This window comes from Vigna angularis, chromosome 7 (assembly GCF_016808095.1).
Source record: "Vigna angularis cultivar LongXiaoDou No.4 chromosome 7, ASM1680809v1, whole genome shotgun sequence".
Taxonomy (NCBI): Eukaryota; Viridiplantae; Streptophyta; class Magnoliopsida; order Fabales; family Fabaceae; genus Vigna; species Vigna angularis.
The window spans coordinates 21,996,978-22,017,409 of NC_068976.1; the positions used below are offsets into that span (position 1 = coordinate 21,996,978).

The window sequence follows — 20,432 nt, forward strand, 5'->3', positions numbered from 1 at the left end:
GCATGAATTAAATTACCTATTGAATTATGAAAATTTTCATTTTCAATAAAGTTGAATTATCATTTAAAAAAAGTATATTATATGTTATTTTAATAAGTTGGTCAAATTTTGTAATAATTATCTTAAAATTATACCAATAGTAATTTCTTATTAGTTTTTTTTCCATAGTTTCTATTTAGTTGATACTATAACTTTTTTATACTTAAGATGTTTCGAGATTAAACTTTATCTCCTTGTTCTAACATAAATTCTCACTCTTAATTAAGTTGTCATCCTACTAAACTTTTAATTAAACAAATCTTTTAAAGTTAATTTATTATATATCTTTCTAAAAGAAAACAAATCGGTACATTGCATAACTTAAGGCAGCTAAGATTAATAAATTATTACACCGAATAAATATTGTATATATAAGGTTGGAGATTCTTGCCTTAAAAATATGATTGAATTATAATTTATAGGTAAGTATAACATCACAATATTAAACAAATTTTGTGAAATTGAGATAAATTTTAATTTCACTATTTTAAAGGTGACATTAAAGTTATTTCAAACTTATTTTTTTCAATTTGTTAGAATCATTTAAGTCACCTGCTATCAAATTCTCTTCTAGGTTGCATTCAAAATGTGTTAATCCTTGACTTGACAGGATGAAATGAAAATTCTACAATCATTTGAAGATTCAACATGATAATATGTTTCACATTGCTGGATAAATAATTTGTTACAAGTGTTTAATGAGATTGAAGGTGTATTAAGAGTATTTGGTGATATTCACGTGTTATTTACTTGGTGAATCGACTTATATAAAGTTAGTTTATTTTATGAAAATGAAAAAAAGAAAATGTGAAGTATTTGATGTATTTAAAAAGTTGAATGAAAGTAAAATTTATAAAAGTTTTAAGAATTGACAGGAGAAATAAATGAATCTAGAAAATTGTGTGAAGATGGTGTGGAAAGAAAATTGAGGGATTGATCATACACCTCAACAAAATTATGAATATAAAAATTATCAAATTATGATAGAGATGACAAAGTTTATGTAGTTTGAAACAACATTTTATTTGTTGAATCTAAGGAAGGATGTTTAGAGCATGACATTATTTGAAATAAAGAAAGTGATATTAGTCTATATGTGATATTTGATGAAAATAATCTTGAAATTGATAAATTGCTTAATATACATTAAAGTCTTCAAGCTCAAATTCCTCATTTCCAAGTTCAACTCTTAAAAGAAAGATGAGTTTGAATAATATATATATAAGTTGTAATTATTATATTGGAAAATGCTTTGGTTATGGGTGGAACTAATGTATATCATGTCATCGTCTTCGTCGTGGTTGATTTTGATTTATTGAGTTAAATTAGGAGGATACTTACGATGTTAAAATTAGTAAGGATTTGATGGAATAATTAAGTGTATTAAATGTAATTTTCCATCTTTTTACCTCACATTTATAATTTTCAAAATGAATTTCAGATTAACAGGATTTAATTACAATTCAATGGCTAGTAATTATATTTTACTTTAAATTAATTGGTATTAGTGGTAATTTGTAATTCTTGAATCGTTGGAGCCATGGGTGATAGAAGATCCTTTGGTCTTTGGTATACGGCCTTACAGAATATAAAACAAGAAAGCAATTGAAGATGTTTGGAGGAAATCCATAAGAATTGAAGGGAAGAAAGTTGAATAATATATTATTACATATAACTGATAAATTCTGTAAGTTATTGTAATTGAATAAAATAATTTGAATGAATGGTTGATTGAATCGCCAAATAATCTTTCTTTAATTGTAAATTTCATACAAAATATTCTTACCTGTTCATACAAAATGTTCTTACCTGTAGAACCGACACATGAAAAGAACAAGTAATTTATATATCTATCTCTTTTGTGACAACCTTGGACGTTTGTTGTTGTTGCACTACAAGAATTGAAGCATCGGTTCTGCTATCGGGGGAAGCAAGCAAATCTCCGATCACACCCAACTCAGAGAACTCCGTCCAACTCTCAAGTGCTGCCGTTACCGGCGATTTCATACCATGGCGCCTCCCAACTATGAAGAAATCATGCTGATTTGCAATGCTCGAAACAAAAGCACTCGTCTCAGAAGCTTGATGAATGGTCACAAGTTCATACGACACATTCTCAAGCCTACCATAGTACCCCCTAACACTCTTCAACACCTCATCATCCAGCATCATCTCCCAGTTTGCCTCACAGTGGGCCCAAACCAAGTGGTACACCACCAAGTTGCAAGAACAATCTCTGATGCTCCTCTTAGCCAAGCACAATGACTCTCGATCGTCTGAACCCCCAAGAAAGATCATTGCTATTCGTTTCACTGAATTAGTCATGATGCAGTTGTTGTGAGTAGAGGAAGAAGAAGAAGATCCTCGGTTCACCAGAATCCCAACGGAGCATGGTGCTCTTCTAAGAACCTTAGCGTTGAGAGTTCTTATGTTTTGATCTGCTGAACTGATGGAACCATCCTCGTCCCATCTCACGTGAAATGGAAGAATGATGATGGAAGCCACTTTGTCCAATGCAAGGTAACAGATATCGTCATGCATGAAACGTAAGGGAGATATGGCTGTGTAGGTGCTAACTTCCGCAGTTCCCGCTCTGTCATGTTCGAAGAGGTCGAATGCTACGATCACATCTTCGGAGTAGTTGTGGTTTGAGCCAACCCTTTCTTGAAGACGGTGTGATATGAAGATGGGAGATGATCTACCAACCAGTTCCTTCAGATGCAAGACGTGACCCACTAAGGGGCTGCTTATTGTGGGGCAACAAATGTCAAGAACGTTTTTTACAGACATTATGTGGCTTGATTTGTGGATGCATGCTACCACTCGAAACTCTGCGTTGGGTTTCAAGTTCAGGATGTTCCTTTTCTGATAGCATGCGTATTTCCTTGTTGGGTCGTAGAGGGATTTCACCCCGATGCGTGCAATGCTTCCCAACACCAGTATTGATATGGCCATTATGGAAACCGTTTCATTGCTCAACAACTGCGTTGTATGAGAAATAAAGTTAGATTGTACAAATATACAAAAAAGTGACGTGAAAAAACAAGAATATATAGAGCTTTTTGTTTTTGTTAACGATATACCATTGAATCAAAGAGAAAGACGTTGGTGACAAAATCCACGACGCCTTTGCAGCTCAACATGAGAGCAAGGCATAAACCATCGGTTATGGGCATGTTGCAGTAGCTGCAAATTCCAATAGTGAAAAGTATCTTAATCAAATGCACGATAACAATTACTGTGACCACAGCAATGACCAATTGGCTATTCATCTGTGCGGAGATATCAATCTTCATGGCACAACAGGTGACAAAGATCGGCAAAAGGAACCAAGTTGTGAACAACTCAAACTGTTTGATAAGTTCAGAGCCTAGTGGAGGACCTTCTGGCACAAGAAGGCCAAAGAGGACAACCCCACCTAACACAGTCTGGTGAGCGAACAATCCGAACAACCCAGCCAACAAGGTCATGAGGACCACCACAAAGGTGTATGCTTTCTTCACAGGTCTTCCTTCTGGTGTGTTCCTCACTATCCACTTCATTGCGGGGCGTCCGATCATAATCACACTTGTCACGAAGAGAACGTATTTGGTGGCAGCGTACATCACAAGTTCAGGTCCCTTGCTACCATCGTGAGGATGCGATTTAAGACTACTTATTATAGCAGTGCCTAATCCTGTGACAACTGAGTTTATCACATCCATTACAAGAGCTGCTGAAAGTGCTAAGCGTCCAAGTTCAGAGTTCAAAATCTTCAGATCAGAGAGAAGAGAAGCTATCACTGTGAAGGAGCAACCACTGTGCCCTATTACTATCACGGGGAGATTATCTCCATCAAACTCTCCTAGGGTTTTCTGCACGTGCTCCATGAAGTAATAGCACAGGGACAAACCAGCAACCGTTGGAATCATCAGGGAGGAAAGAGCGATTGCCCAAGCTTTCTTCCCAGTTCTCGTTATCATGCTGAAATCCATTTGCACCGAATTTTGAAACATGAAGAATGTGTACCCTAATGATGATACTAGGTTCAACAAGTCTTCAGTACCGTATGGGAACAACAGGCTTTTCTGTTCTTTCAACGACTCTATCTTGAGAGAAGGACCTAAAACAAACCCAGTCTGCAATTGAAAATCACACACAAATTTCAAAACAAACTACAACAACTGTATGATAATGACTGCTACTGCTTAGTATGGAATAATTCCTTAAGGAAACACAATACACAAAACAATGCCATGCCATTATAAAGTCTTGATTTTGTGTGTGCAACAATATGTTATGTGACATGTTCTTGAATGGGACCAGAAACAAAGATAGGACAAGGGAGAAAACATTTGTTTGTATATAAATACCATCATTTGAGAAACGAAATAGGGGAACCCCAGACGCTTGAGTACCAGATGAAAACATTGTGTGACGACGAAAATGGTGAGAATTTGGAATTCCAACAGAGGCACTACAGTTTTATCAGGTAATGCGCCAATATCAGTGTTACCCCAGATGCCATCAGATACAATCTTTGGTGGCATATCAATCTGAACATTGAAGATGATAAATCTCCCATCTGGGTCTGAATTCTGCTCGTCGAACACTACTCCTCTGAAAATTGTGTTGCTTATGCTTACTAGAGTCTCGTTTGTTCCCATGATGTCCCCAAAGTAAAAATTACAGAAACTGAAATCAAGAGTTCAAGAAAATATCTAAAGAACATGAAAACTATTACAATGCAGTAACTATGGAAGAATAATATTTATCCAATAATGTTGATTGAAGTCCTTTGATTGTTTGTAGTTACATCTGGTGTCAGTTTGTGACAGACTAGTTTTTTGGATAACGGAACATATTGTCATTACAAATGATAACGATTTTTTCATATCTTATTTCTGCTGTCAATAGAAAAATAGCTAAATATTGCAAGTGAAAATGCCATGTCACAACTGAAGTGGAACGCGGAGACAGTTAATCTAAATCATTTCCTTGTATGAGGCTAATGGATGTTGTTATTCACATTCATGGAAGTGACAAGGATATTTGTTTGAATAACATTACTAGATTGTTTTTTCAAATTTTCTTTTAATAGGATAATAAATACAGGGAGAAATTCAATAGTTTGTTTTTATGTTGTATGTACTAATTTATGTACTGTTTCTGTTATCTAGAGATATTATAGTTAATAATTAAGTAGCACAAATGAACAATGATTAATTATTAAAAGTTAATTCATTAATACATTTTATATAAACATAGCATATTTTAAGAGCTGTTTTTTATTTCCCCTTGAAGACTTATAAAAGAAATGAAAACTTTAAACACACTTCTTAAAAATGAAATATATTTATTTACATGTTAAATTAGTTTATATGTATAAATTTTTTTTTAAAAGAAGCTGAAATGAAATAATTTAACTTACTATATAAATAAGCTTGTACGAACCAATTTAGCTTGTACAGAAACTGTTTATTTTATTTTTTTCTAAACAATTATCCAAATAAACCATCAATGGAGTGAATTTTCCCTACATTTAGTATCATATTATATTTATTTATTTTATTTCATTTAAATACTGCTACTTTGGTTTAGTTTAGCTCAATTTAATTTTGAACGGAACCTTAATTTTAGTTCTAGACATACCGCACAATATCAAATTATGAATTTGTATTTTTGATTTAGTCAACCCCAGTTTTAATTTAGTTTAATACATTATATTGCTATATGACTCGATTCGAGTTTTTTTTTTCTAAATTTCCACTAATAAAAAAATGTCCATTATGTCATTGCATTTATGTGGGTTAATCAAAGACTTAAAATAAAATAAAAAAAATGTGCAGTATCATTTTATTATTAAGTCCAATATTTTCATATTAAATATTATAAGCCCTAAAAAAAACTCATTTTTACGTTAGTTGTGAACTCCCTCTGATTGTGTCGCAAAGTTCTGATTTTTTTTAACGAAAATATAATAACAGGTACTACATAAACGCTAGTGTATTGATATTTTAATATTATAGTAATATTTCATCACGATTTCTTTATACATAAATTGTTTTCACAATTTTGTTAGTAATAGTATTTTAGAGTGAAAATATAAAATTTACCACTGAAATAAATAGTGATAAAAAACAAAAAAAGAAATTAAAATATGGTGAAACAAAAATTAAAAATAGAAAACAAATTAACAGAGACTGTTGTATAGAAAGAAAAAAATAAATTTGTCCCACGTCCTATGCAGAAATCAAGTTGTAAATATTTAAAATGTTTGATTCTATATAATTAAATCTTTTCATTACAACAGAATTTTAATATAATGCATAGTAAAAAATATATTTAATTATTTATATTTATACAATAAATAGAATACATAATAAAAATAATCTTTTTATTTATTTATCGAGGATTATGAGACTATAATTAAAAAATGTGAACCTACATGATCAACAACAATACCTATATTTCAGTCAATATATATTATCTAAATAAATACATATACATATGCATACAGCTAGTATTATTACAACCATTTTTTTTATCACTTCCTCTATCTCAAACCCAAACCTTCCATTTTTTTTTCCAACCATCCATCTTAAAATTTAAATCACTATTTTTGCCACCTTCCAGTCTATTTCCATATAAAAAATCAACCCCATTTATTTTTAACTTAACCAAAATAATATTACCTAGTATGACTAAACAGAGAAATTTAATTGTAAGAAACGATTTTAGAGCAGGTGGCCCCAATCATATGTTTCAGTATTTCCCTCCATTCGAATGAGCTTGGAGACTTCTGGCTTATTTTAGAGTGTGCTCATTGTACCGAGCAATTGAACATTTATCATCCATTCAAATATGATTTGTATGCATTAGTTAAATTTGTCCAAATCTTTGATCATACAATGGCGACACCATGCATGAGGTAGATATGCTTACACCCAAAACAAAATTGGATTTCAAAGTGGCCAGAAAAGCATCATTCAAAGAATTAAGAAAAAAAAAAGTATACTAAAATATGCTACCGGCGGCTCTGACTTGGAAGCAAGCAGTCATATGTAACCATGTGTGATATCACAGAGAGCTTGTCGGAAGTTTGTAATCCAGGGGCTGCCAAATCTACTATATCCTCACGCAAACTGTTCATAATATAATTGATTTGGCAATTTTAACAATCATAGAATTCACACCCTTTTCACGTATTTAAACAGATAGAGGATATAAATATAAGTCCGATAAACAGAAAGTGACTTGACAATTATAGCTGAGACAAAAAGAGTGCAACTAACCTCTCCCACTCTCCTGAAGCTTCTGCGTGCCATTTGACAGAGTGATATAGGCGATTCAGGCTATAGAGTGCCAATCCAAACATACATTGTGCATCTCTCTCCTGTAGATAACATGTAACGTGAACTTTTCTATCTTTCTTCTATCCATCTCATTCAAAATAACTAAGAATTCCTTTGTTTTAAAGTTAAATAGAATTTGTTTTGATAAGATTAATTTTAAACCATTAAACTGCAACATATTCCCAAATTTCTGTCAAGTTTCACATTAGAACGTGTCATGATGGGAGAAATATTATGGTGTTTTGCTAATCGAGCAGAAAATGAAGTTTGTGAACCCCATTCGTATCATAAACTACTCAAATGAAGACGTTTTCTGTGAAAAATTTGCACAGTGAAGAACATCTTACATATACTGTATCATGAGTATTCTAGACTTACTCTGCCTAGGTGAATCCCGTCTCCATAATGTGTGTGAGTGGAGAGTGTTGAAACTTCATTTAGGGAGGGCTAAATAAAATCAAGAGTCATATGTGTATGTGCAAATGACGTGACTTTATAGACGTGAAACTTCTATTAAGGAATAACTATATATATGTACAAGAATCGGGAAAGCTTCGAACTATAGTCACATGTATGTACAAGAATCAGGAAAGCTTCTTACCAACCCTTGGTCAACATAATGTTGGTACAGCACAATCCTTTTCTTAACCTCAGCAACAAGTAACCTCCGCTGAATGCGAGCTAGTCTACCTCTTCCCTCAGCTTTGGTATCCTAATTCATACAAACTTCTTTATCAATGCTACTGAATAAAGAATTTCCTTTTTAAGAGAAAAGATAACGAAAGGCTAAACTGAAACAAGTTGACAAATCTGACAGTAGGGTCAAAGTTTAACGAACCTCAAAATATTTACCACAAGTGTTAATTTTAGTACCCCAAAATGTACATAAATGAATTCTTAAATTCAAACCAACTTTGAAAAATCGCTATTACGAGTGAACAAATTCAAGGTCAACCAAAAATAAGTAACTTCATAACACTGCAGAGCATTCTCTGATCAATGAGGAAATAACAAAATTCTTAAAAGATCGAGGACAGTTAAGTATAGCAAATAAAGGGATGAAATGGAGCAGTTTGATACAAAATGAAGCACCATTTTGACCCAATCAGGTGATGTCAAGATAAATATGTAATGTAATATCTAGCCCATCAGATATAAACCAATTTGATTAAAACCACTTTTAGTACTCATAATTTCACGTATGTTTAATTTTGATCCCATGAAACTTTAATTGCACATTATGTCTTCCAGTTTTTCGAAAGTAATTTTAGTTTAGCATTCATATATCATTCAATTTCTAATAGAAAATGTTAATGTATCCGTAAGGATAGTGTTAAAACTTGTTAAACCTTGTCATTAATATTTTATGTGAACATTTGATACTCTAATTACTGATAGACATGTAGTATTTTTTATTAGTAACCGGATGATGACGTTAAAAGTAGACCAAAATACTTAATTTTGGAAAACTTGAATGACCAAATGCGCAGTTAAGTTTTTATAGAGCCCGAAATTGTATATTCTTAAAATTGTAAGGGACCAAAATTGCACAATGTGTAATTAAGTTTTTATAGGAACTAAAATTCTAACAGTATCCCAACCATACACAAAATGTGTCATCTCAGACAAGATCCACGCTCCAACTCATTCATACAAGTTTTCTTTAGGGCATGCAAGAACTGTAATATTATATGGTGCAAACTAAACAAGGGAAATTACCTGTTTGAACCATGCACGTACTACCATGATTAGTAAAAGAGACAGAAAGAATGCAGGTAAAGCGGTCAAAACGGCAAAGTTGATTTCATTTGCCCGTAGAATCTGGTTCAGCTCTAGCATTGCCCTAACCAAAATATTATATTAAGGAATTAAAACAATGTGAATATTTACTTGAATTTGTAGATTCAAATAAACTCACGTCTCGGTATCCAGCTTGAGCTTCTGAACCTGGAATGTTGAAGAATTATGTTAAAAACTTACAGATGTAGCATATAACGTATGAATTACAGTACCTGAATAAGTATGGCGCGAACCAACTCTCCATTCAGAAGGTTTTGAATAGGATGCATGAGTTCCTTCTCATACCTGCATTTATACTTGAGAAAATTAGATCTTAGCACATGATAAACACCAATGTTACAAGAAATGAAGTGATACCTAGAACTTTACTAATAAGGAGGATTCTAATCTAAATTCAACATTTATTCCTATTACATGATAAGGAGAGGACTACTACATATAAAATTCACTTTCTGTATGTAATTGTCCCTTGATTCCATAAAAATCCAAGTTTTAATTCTGTATAAGTTTAAGATATAGTCAATCAATATAAATTGAAAATATTTTATATGAACATCCAGGATGAACCCTGTAGGATCATAAACAATTGCTTACAGGTAAATCTATGTATCTACTTCAAATTGAATTACAGAAGCAACTTACTACCATCGGACCAGCATAGCTAGAGATATTCCAACTCACCTATCCATGACTATCTCAAGCATTTCCTGGTCTGAAGCATTCGCTGGGATATTCTTACCCTTGGCCTGCTCACTGAATGCCAACAACATCCTGCACGGAATTTTTTTAGAAATAGTTACTAAGAAAGCAATATCCAATCATCCATACAACTAGCATGCTTTCAGTATCGAGTAAATTACTATAGCAAGTTAAATTTAATATCAATGAATATGACCAAATGCAATTCCAGGTAGTCATAAAAAAATTAAATAATTGATAGCCCCAAGGATAGTTATCTCTAATATATCCTTACTATTGAACATGTTTTGTCTCGTTGCTAATAAATCCATATTCTTCAGATGGAGATTTAGGTGGTTTAAGAGGATTATATTTCTACCTATGGTACAAAAGGATGCTACAGAACATAGTAAAATATCATGGTAGATAACCCGACTACACTGAGTCGTGAAGATTACACTAAATAGCATCCTACATTTGTTGCATACCTTTAATAATTGATATTTTTTATTTCAAGTCCAATTAGAATCAGATCTAAATCAAGCTACAGAAGAGACTCAACAAAACTCATTAAAATTTGCTAGTCCAAACAGTTTCACAAGCAGTTACCCCACCCATAATCCTTCAAACATTCCTTCACAGGCATCACAACACAGGCTGGAAAAATATACATGAATTAAGCTGAACTATTCTGAAACTGAATTAAACTTTAAAAGTAGTTCAACAGAACTCAACTTAATTGTATAATGGTTTAAAAGAACTGAACTGAACTGCATCATGTTTTGAGTGAACTGAACCAAATTGAACTACCCTAAATTGCTTTTGAATTGGTAGAACTATTCAAATTGTGTGAATTATTACCAATGAGCATCTTATTTTAGAGTATATTTTCCAATCTCATAAGTCCAGTTTAGTCCAAACAATTCTATTTATAAACAATTCAGTTTTTCAAAAACTAAACTAATATAACCAATTCAGTTCAGTTTTCTTTTAAAAAGTATATTATTATTTTTTAACAATTCAATTTTGAACAACCCTAGTCACACATACCCAACGCAGTTCACCTACTTGCATACATGCATATTCTATTATGAATGAATAAGACCATGCACACACGTAATTACATATAAACCAGAAACAAACTTCCATGATTCACGAGAAGCTTTTCCATACAAGTCTAGACTGTCTAATAACAACAATTAATTGAATAGTGGGTTTTTGAAAGGAAGGATTCTTCTGAATCTCCAAAAGTTTGAAAATTACTTCACATATATTGGTATTTACTTGATATTTTATATAGAACAATAAATTTAAAATAAGCATATTATGATTTCGTTTCATTTGTAAAACAAAAGGTCCTAATGGGTTAAGAGTTTTTACTTCAACTGGGTGAAACATCAACAATTTACATTGAAAGAGAATTATACAAACAAAATTATTAAGGTGCCTAAGTTAGCATACAATGAAAAGCTATAAACAATTATGTTAAAATAAGCATTCAAAGCACATGGTTCTTCTATACAGGTTTAATATTAAAGAAAAAGGAGGGGGACATATTTAAAAACCAAACCTGTGTAATGAGTTAGAAGTTAACTGCACCTCTTCAAGCTCCATAATACCTTGATGTCTCTTCCTGAATGTCTCAAAAAGTTCGTCCCTAATGGATAAAATCTGAAAATTGATTGCATCAGCATATATACAAAGATGTGGGACAGTAACAAACAAGAGTGCTCAAATCTCAAACAGTAATTTTTATAGGGATCATTTTAAAGGATTTTATGTGGTTTCAACAGGTGGGTTCAACCCAATCAAAGTACAATGAGTACTGATGGGATATTAAATAAAATTATTCTAGGGCTAGGCTTAACTTAAAAATATGAAACAACACTCTTTCTAGCTTTACAACATTCTAAGGGCTTCCATCTTTTTTATGCTGGAATCCAACCTTGGCTGCATAATACACTTTAGATCAGCTACTAGACAAATATTAAACCTTATTTCATGCTTCCATCCTACATCAATTGTAAACCTCAATCAGTTTGGTCAACTTTTCAACATAAATCAAGATAGGAATGAAGAGGGAAAAGTCTCAAGGAAAAGAATTTTGTCCATTGCTCACGGAAAACAGACTTTTAGGAAGGCTACAAAGTTAATTCTAATTATCAATAAATTGAGATTTGAAGAGGAAATGAGGTTAAGCAAATTTTGTAATGCTTACTACAGCTCCTATCTCATAAGGAAATGTTAAGTTCAAGTCTCATTTATTGAGGACGAAAAAATATGAAAGAATAACAAAGCCCTAGTAAATAATCAAGAAGAGATGTACCGGTTGCTCTACATGATTCTTAAAAAAGCTAATTGTTGAGTTCTTAGCTTCCAAAATCCAATTATCAAGATCAGAACTTCCCACCAATCTACTATGCCGTAAGAGCCAAATTGAGCATACTGACAGACCAACTGCACCAAATGTATAGCGGATCCAATATTGAGTCATTTTCCTTGGCTTTCTATGTTTGATGACCTGAAACATATCACAACCATTAAATTGCAATTTAAAATTTTATCGATGTTACAGAACAGTCCAATCAATATAAACCAACTGAGACTAGAAATGCATAAGTATTATCAAAAAAGTTTACTAATTGTTCGATTTCAGAACCTCCATGGATGACTAAATCCAATATAAATGGTAAAAAAAATAAAAGCCCTTGTAATTGACTCCAGTCAAGATAATTTTGTTGCCCACTTCTAATAGGCATTGTTGCATTGACAAAGCCCTACGGATTGTCTAATGGAGGGGTTTACTGTTCAATACCAATCAAAGCAAACAGGGATCACAGAACATTGTAAAAAAGAGAACGTTAGGTAAGCCATTAATTTTGACGGACCTCATGATAGTATGGCTACTGTTTACTTCTCTTATTTTCATATAAAAATGGCTTTCTAAATGAATAGAGAGTAATACACATGCCCCATGAATCAACATATCCTTTGTGTGTGAAACTAATCCCCTTAGGCAAGGATCATTACAGCTACCTATTCATTTAATCATGAAGGAAATATTGCCAAATACCAAACAGAAATGACTCTTCTAACACATAATACCAAGCAATGTTTTAATATCATGATTATGGTTGAAACCTTATTTTCAGGAAGGTTAGAAAATATTGTTGTTTAATATTTCATATTTTCAAGTTACTGTTTAGAACTAAAAGAATAGGTTGAATTAAGTAAAATATTCAGTTTCTGAAAAAAGTGTATCTATTTAAGTATCAAAATTCTGAAAAAAGAAGTCATCTCTCCGTGGTTAGACTTTGTTTATAGAAGTATGTAAATTAAAAAGTATTAACAACAACATTTTTTACACAAAACTTCTAAACTTTTAGTTAGAAAATAAAAAAGAATGCTGAACAGTAAGGCACATAAACAGTGCTACGATACTGCTCACCAGAAAATCAAAAGAAAAATGCTAATTTGCTAATGTTAATAGGTGAGCTGTGGGAAGTTGAATGATTAAGATAGAAGATCTTACAAGAAGAGATATGTATGCGTCCAGCTTGTCTAAATTTTGATAGATTGAATTGATAGCATTTCTTATTTCACAGTCTGTCCACTGAGATTCTTCCTGAATTATTTCTGGCACCTTCTCAAATAGCAGAGGGATTGAATAGGTCCCGTCAACTGAAGAATCACTCTGAATTCGCAAAAAAAGCAAATTTTTTAACAACGTTAAGCTGCAAACATGCTCCAGTTTTGCTTTAAAAAATCACAGGTCATAGTAATAAGGGTTAAGAGTAATATACATAAATGAAAACAGAGGGAAAAGAGGCAAAAATGAACAACTTTATCTATATATACCTCACGCACTGCATGTAGATGCCCAATTGAAGCTTCTAATGTAGAAAACAAATCACTAATTGTAACTAACAACGACGGCAGCTCTTTCTCTGGATTTGCCACTAAATCCTCTCCAATTTTACCAACTTCCATATAAACCTGAGAATGATGTTTCAAATTTGAAGTAATATCAGAAGATTGATAGCATATTGGCCTTTAACAAAGTGAAGTTGATAGAGTAATTCTTCATATTTATAATTTTCTATTTCTACAGGTGCGTTCAAAAGTGTTTCATGGGTTGCCAGAAGAACTGAGTCCCAACTCTACATGTAAACAATTTTGTTCATATCCTCACTGAACTATCCTATCAAACCTATCCCAAGGCCTATATAAAAGTTCCCCTAAAGACATAAATAACAGTGTCACCGCCAGGAAAAGGTAGGGGAGGTGCCCAAAAACAAAACTAGGCCAATTCAGTAAAAAGCAGCAGCAGATACACAAACACGAAAGATACAGCATCACCTTCATAATCATTCAGTCATTGCAAACTTTCTCTTCTATAAATATGAAGATCAATAACTCCAATGTGACAGAATCATGCAACAACAAAAAAGTATCCACTATTAAGCGAGCTTGACAACACGAGACAGGTACATTATATTCATTCTAATTATGAAAGACTATTGTAATTCAAACATTAGGAGACAATGAATCAGACAAAACAAACCTGAGCTAAAAATGTGGCAAGTGAACATCTTAAGGAACTCAAAAGAACTACTCTCTCGTCGATAAAATCAGACGCCGATTGGCACAGACTCCGTGAAGACGAACCCTGAGCAGTGAGTCCACGCAACAACTTGGCTGTTTCATCAATAAAAGCCCTTGGACCCCTCTCAAAAATCATGAAACGTGCCTTCTCGGAATCTGACCTCTGAAATTTTAAACAAATAAGTAGTGTAGCTATTTCCAGAATGGACACAGCTTGAGCTAAACGACATGTTTGGATAATTTTTTCATAAATACCAGTAAAAGATAAAACTAAGAAAGAAAAATAAACTGTTTTATTACAAGTTAAAGTTAGTTTATAAGTAAGCTTATTTTCAATCCGTGCATTAGTTAAATTGGCATATGTAGTAACTTGTTTAGATTTTTCTTTCTTCTTAATTATTTTATGAAATTTTTTACAATACAAAGATATAAAAAAACAAAATGACAAGATATTTAGGGACAGAACTTTAGCTCTGAACTGCCAGAACTGGAGATTCTTTTGAACGCTATGCAAATTCATCAAAACACGCTCCAATATACCCTCCACAATACCATGCACTCTCGATCTCTTGGTAACGAGCCTGCAAGGGAACACAGCACCAAACATCAAAAACCCTAATATGCATTCGTTCCATCCATGTAGAAATAGAAACAGAGCTGAGAATAAAACGAAAATGATATTCAAACACGAACGAATATTAATCGATTCATGGTTGACTTTGTAGAAGTGGAAAGGACAATGAACGTACACGGGAGAGTCGAACGAAGAGGAAGGTAACGGAAGAGGGAGACATTCCCGACGCGGGGTTGATCTGAAGCGGATAGCGAAATTGGAGAAAAAGTTTCTGGGGAAGTAGGGATAGAGAGCGTGGATTCGATTTCGAAGATAATGAGAATAAAATTGTGAAAGAAATGTTCCGTTTCCCGTGGATTCAGTTTCCGATGGTGGAACCGCCATGAGAACCGCTGCTCCAAGCTTCACGCTGCTCAAAGAAACTTTTCCAACACCTTTTTGACTGTGTAGTAGTTTTTTATTCTTTAATTAAATTATTTTGATTTAGTTTCGCCCTACCTTTCACATAAACCCTTGTATTCCATAAAAAAATTAGCAAAATCATTAGAAAGTGAAATAAAATCATTCGATATTTATGAAAAATATTCGTTTGTTTATTATTTAATATGTTTTATTTTTCTTAATTACAATTAAGAAAAATAGAAAAGTCAAATGGTTTTTAAAATTTTATGCTGTTTTTAATTTTTTTCCACACACAGTCATTATTAATCATCTATACATCATGTTGGTACAAACATAACAATTTCACTTAAATCACTATTATTATAGGAATACTAAATTTAAACCACAAATATAAATATAAGATTAAGTCTAACTTTTCTTACCTCACAAATAACTATCAACTCTATAAACGTTTTCCTAATGACTTAAAAAGCAAGAAAATCCTATAAACAACTACCAAACACCAAATTAAAAACGGAGAGAGTCTTTAAGACTTTATATTAATCAAGAACAAGTAGAAGAAGCAAGATTACGTATGCAACGACAATCTCTTCTTCTAATTTCATATTAAGAACAAAAGAGAAAAAAATAGTTGAAATTTACTTGCTCTCTAAAGTATAGATTGGTAGAATGGATAAGTAGATCTTGTCGCATTAATCGTTTAGATACCTCCTCATCGTAAAAAAGATGACATAAATTAGAACCTTTAGAGAGAAGGTAGAGAACTCTCGAAAAATTTTTCTTAAAGAGATAGTACATTTTAATATAATGAAACTATTTCGTAACAAAACTATTTATAGATAAACCATTTAATATCAAAATAACAAAGTCTCATTATTTTTAAACTATCACTACTTCTAAAATACTATTTTCTGAAATTTTACATTTTAAGTATCCATACTCGTATTTGTAATTATATATATATATATATATATATATATATATATTATTTTAGAGAGATAGTACATTTTAATATAATGAAACTCGTTTGTAGAGCTGTCAAAATGGATCACAACCCGTGAGCCAATCCGGTTCACCACGGGTTTAGACCGATTTAAGTTTGAAAAAATTGTATTTTTTTGGTTTAATACTCTCTTTGGTCCACACTTTCGTTGGATAATGTCAATTTAATCCCCATTTATAAAAGTGTTTGAAATATGTCCATAGTTACTAAAATTTGTGTCTAATTTGTCCCTTCTGTTAAATATAATCAAACGAAGTTAGTGCATGTGAGACCCTGAAAATTTACTCTGTAAATTACATATCATATCATCATTAATGCACCCCACAATCAATGTTTAATTCCCTTAAGAAAACCCACTCCCAACTCTGATTTCATCTCTGCTGTGCACGGAAAGCTGAGCCAAAAATCAATTTCTCTAAAAGCATTAAAAACGCACCAATCTTTGCATGCACGCACGCCATGTGTCGCGAGAGAAGCTTCCAAAGCAGGATTTGGTGTGCAGGTGGCGGGCTAGGAGACGCTCGTCCGTTTTGACGTGGAATCCACAAAATCTGAGTTTTTAGAAACTCTCTCTCTCACTTGCACGCACACTTCGTCTTCCCCACAACCTAAAACCTCCATTTTCTCCAACTTCTCTCTAAGAATCTTCATCTTCTCTCTACTATTACTCACTTCTTTCAACTCCAATCAACTTTCTGAAACCGTAGAAACGTTCACGGGCCAGTAAGCTTCATTTTGAGCCGAACCTCTTTTGATCCTGTAACCAGTAAGTTTCCCAGCCATACCCTAGTTCTGGAGTTACTATGAACGCTGTTTCAGATGCATGCAAGGATAAAATCTGAGTTTCTGAGTTTTCTTTGGTTAGACTTAGTTAAGGAGCGTAAGGAAGAGCTTAGCGGGTAGAAAGTCATAGTTGGGCAGATTCAAGTTACACTGTTAAACATTCACTGCTATCCAGGTAAGGGAAGCTTACATATATTTAAATTTATACGTGTATGAGTGCATGAAAGCATGATGTGGGTCGTCTGTATGAAATTTCTGTATACGTGTTTTTCTGGATCTACATGAACGAACCCTGTTGTGCTGTTATGATTTGTTTACTGATATCGGATATGATTTCTGAGTTGTTGAACTGCATGTTGGTTGATACGTATGAATGATGGATGAATACTATAATGTATGAGTTATTAATATGTTGATTATTGAACGTGAATAAATCTAGAAGTGAAAGTTATAAAGTTCATAAATTTGAGAATCAATCTGAAGTATAAAGTATAAGTAAAATGTTGAAACCTGGAAAATTTGTTAAGGTTGAGAAATCTGCACTTAATTCATGCCTTTGATAAATGACGCTCGTCACTGTACGGTCTTAGACCGTTCGGTTTTTCTTCAAATAACTTAGAATGGAATTCTTTCATTTGGAAAGAATTCCGCTCGAGAACGAGCGTCCCCATTTGAACGTCGAAGCGTTCGTCTTTGATAGCGTTCGGCCTTATGTCGAGCGTTCGTCTTTGATAGCGTTCGGCCTTATGTCGAGCGTTCGTCTTTGATAGCGTTCGGCCTTATGTCGAGCGTTCGTCTTTGATAGCGTTCGGCCTTATGTCGAGCGTTCGTCTTTGATAGCGTTCGGCCTTATGTCGAGCGTTCGTCTTTGATAGCGTTCGGCCTTACGTCGAGCGTTCGTCTTAAACGGCGCACGGTATTCTACCAAGCGTTCGTCCGAAATAGCGCTCGGTCTTATACCGAAGCGTTCGTCTTAATAGCGCTCGATCTCGAAATGAGTGTTCGTCCTAATAGCGCTCGGTCTTATATTTAGCGTTCGTTCTAAGAAGTGTACGGTCTTATACCGGTCGCTCGTCCATACTATGAATTTCAGAACGTACGTAAATACCGTTCGTCCCAAATTTTCAGTAAATAAATATTTGCTCTCGGTCTTATTTAACACTCGTTCTCAGGGCACCAAATATTCGTTTGGTTGTATCTTTATTCTTTTGAAGTTGGTCTAAGATCTTTAAAATCCAAGTTTATTCTGAATTAATTATACTAGGTCGCTAAGGGTCGGTTCATTTAACTGATTCTCACTCTCGACGTTCGTCCTCGTTTAGTAGAGGATTGAACGCTCGTCTTTTCATGAAAGTGGAACATAGACTGAAAATGTAAATAAAAGGAAGATTTAAGGTGTGCGAACAATATAAGAAGTGAAGTTATGATGTTGGTATTTGAACGAGCGTTCCAAGGAGGAACGACTCTGATTTTTATATTGAATATTAAATTTGGTAAAGTATGACTGTGGATGAGTTAAGACTCGTTGTCCATCCTGATGTTCCGTGAATACTATCTTCATGTAGAGGAAGTATGTCATGTGTGGGAACGGCAGGAGGTCCTTAGTCCATAAGTTAACATGGGCGACGTAAGAACGGACTTACCTCGAGTGGCAGCTGTTTGGTGTATCCCAGTTACTACATCACTCGGGTGCAAGGACGGTTGTAACTACACAGATTCATACAGTCCGGACGGTCGGTCTAGTATTGGTATATTCATGTGTTGATTGATGTTATATGTATATGTGCTGAATGTGTGTTTGTTTGAATAGAAATGTTGAAGTATGAATTTAAATTACGTAAGCTTACCCTTGCGTTTCCATTATGTTGTCCACTGTCCATGTACGTTCGTCTTGTCTTGCAATGATCATCCGTGTGGATGTGAGCAGATGGTGGAGCATCTCTTGAAGAAATACTAGAAGAAGAAAATTTGGAAGATGCAAATCTGGTTGAGGTAGAAGTCAAGGCCGAGCCTTAAAGCGCTCGTTAGAGTAGTGATGTAAATGGTGGAATAGTTGGACGTGCGGTTAAATGTTTTGTAAAACCGTTCGTCCTGTTTATCACAGAATTATATCTTGAGCGTACGTTCTTCTGTACTGACGCCGTTCGGCTTCTCCTTGTATTCTGTTTAATGCCAAAGACTGTTTATGTTACTGTTAATTGTAATTAATCCTGATTTATGGTAATTACGGTATTTTGGGATGTTACAGTGCGTCGATGATCTGACACCAATTATTAGCATATTGTCAATGTATTGTTTTGTTCGGTGCTGACGTGTTAAAAAAACACCATATTGAGGTTTTTTAAAGATAGAGTTTTTATATTTGGGGAAAAATTGATTTAGGGTTTCTACATTGCGACTGTGTCAACCTCTCCCTCCCCGGCGATGCCTTCGACCTCATCGTCCGCGCCAAGACCGCCCTCGAATTGGCCTGCCCCAACACCGTCTCCTACGCCGACATCCTCTCCGTCGCAACTCGCGACCTTCTGACCATGCTCGGCTGCCCCTTCTACCCTGTTTTCCTCAAGCGTGGTGACATCCGCTTCTCTTCCGCCGCCTCCGTCCCCAACCACCTCCCACTCCATCCATGCCAATGTCCCAAATCACGAAAATCATCACCCGTCGCGGCTTCTTCGTGGAGGAGTTTGTCGCTCTGAGTGGGGCCTACACCGTGGGATTCTCCCACTGCTCCGAATTCGTCACCAACCTCTCGAACTCCTCTTCGTCCTACAACCTTCATTTTTTTGAACCTTTATCCAAAGCTTGCGCCGATTACAGAACCAACCCTACCCTTTTCGTCTTTAATGACATTATCCAGAACCTTCCTAATGGTTTGGGTGTGCTGAAATCCGATCACGACTTGTACAATGACCCTGTTACGAGACCGTTCTTGGAGGGATTCGCCAAGGATCAAGCTAGGTTCTTTAGGGTTTTTGCCTCGGCGATGCAAAAGCTAAGTCTGCTCAATGTGCAGACAGGGAGAAAGGGGGAGATCCGACGCATGTGTGATCAGATTAATTGATTCTTTCTTCTTTTTGGAAGTTGTTGATGATTTGATGAAACAAGATCTTTTGATTTAAGATGAGAATGGAATGAAACCTTTGTTGTGCATGAATTTGGTGTTTTTGAGGTTGATTATCCATACATAGATTTCGGTTGTGTGAGGTGGGGAAAT

General features: G+C 34.2%; 2 protein-coding genes and 1 pseudogene across 3 annotated transcripts; 1 reads left to right on the forward strand and 2 right to left on the reverse strand.

The window, feature by feature from the left end:
* Positions 1-1,881: 1,881 nt before the first annotated feature.
* LOC108336530 (cation/H(+) antiporter 4) lies at positions 1,882-4,685 on the reverse strand. The gene is made up of 3 exons (XM_017573008.1): positions 4,392-4,685; positions 3,123-4,157; positions 1,882-3,021 (listed from the first exon to the last, which is right to left on the reverse strand). The coding sequence occupies exons 1-3, from the start codon at positions 4,683-4,685 to the stop codon at positions 1,882-1,884; spliced, it is 2,469 nt and encodes an 822-aa protein (XP_017428497.1).
* A 2,140-nt stretch (positions 4,686-6,825) lies between these two features.
* On the reverse strand, positions 6,826-15,489 carry LOC108336363 (protein DGS1, mitochondrial). Of its 2 annotated transcripts, XM_017572793.2 has the most exons (14): positions 15,206-15,489; positions 14,923-15,037; positions 14,416-14,619; positions 13,710-13,847; positions 13,384-13,545; positions 12,178-12,372; positions 11,422-11,522; positions 9,855-9,944; positions 9,386-9,458; positions 9,292-9,320; positions 9,093-9,216; positions 7,975-8,085; positions 7,314-7,414; positions 6,826-7,163 (listed from the first exon to the last, which is right to left on the reverse strand). In XM_017572793.2, exons 1-14 carry the CDS (start codon positions 15,412-15,414, stop codon positions 7,046-7,048), a joined length of 1,770 nt encoding a protein of 589 aa, XP_017428282.1. In that variant the 5' UTR covers positions 15,415-15,489; the 3' UTR covers positions 6,826-7,045. The 2 variants fall into 2 exon arrangements, with proteins under 2 accessions (XP_017428282.1, XP_052736408.1); XM_052880448.1 differs by lacking the exon at positions 15,206-15,489 and having other exon boundaries at positions 14,416-14,612.
* A 3,898-nt stretch (positions 15,490-19,387) lies between these two features.
* On the forward strand, positions 19,388-20,287 carry LOC108336531 (peroxidase 31-like; annotated as a pseudogene).
* The last annotated feature ends 145 nt before the right edge of the window (positions 20,288-20,432 follow it).

Bases quoted from the DNA above. Each gene is read 5' to 3' on its own strand.
- LOC108336363 (XM_017572793.2), bottom strand. From the start codon at position 15,414: ATGGCGGTTCCACCATCGGAAACTGAATCCACGGGAAACGGAACATTT. The intron at 9,945-11,421 runs GTTTGGTTTTTA...AATTCCGTGCAG, and splicing joins ACTTCTAACTCATTACACAG to GATGTTGTTGGCATTCAGTG. The intron at 9,217-9,291 runs GTGAGTTTATTT...TATTTTGGTTAG, and splicing joins CTCAAGCTGGATACCGAGAC to GGCAATGCTAGAGCTGAACC.
- LOC108336530 (XM_017573008.1), bottom strand. From the start codon at position 4,685: ATGGGAACAAACGAGACTCTAGTAAGCATAAGCAACACAATTTTCAGA. The intron at 4,158-4,391 runs GTATTTATATAC...TTTCAATTGCAG, and splicing joins ATTTCGTTTCTCAAATGATG to ACTGGGTTTGTTTTAGGTCC. The intron at 3,022-3,122 runs GTATATCGTTAA...CATACAACGCAG, and splicing joins TCTTTCTCTTTGATTCAATG to TTGTTGAGCAATGAAACGGT.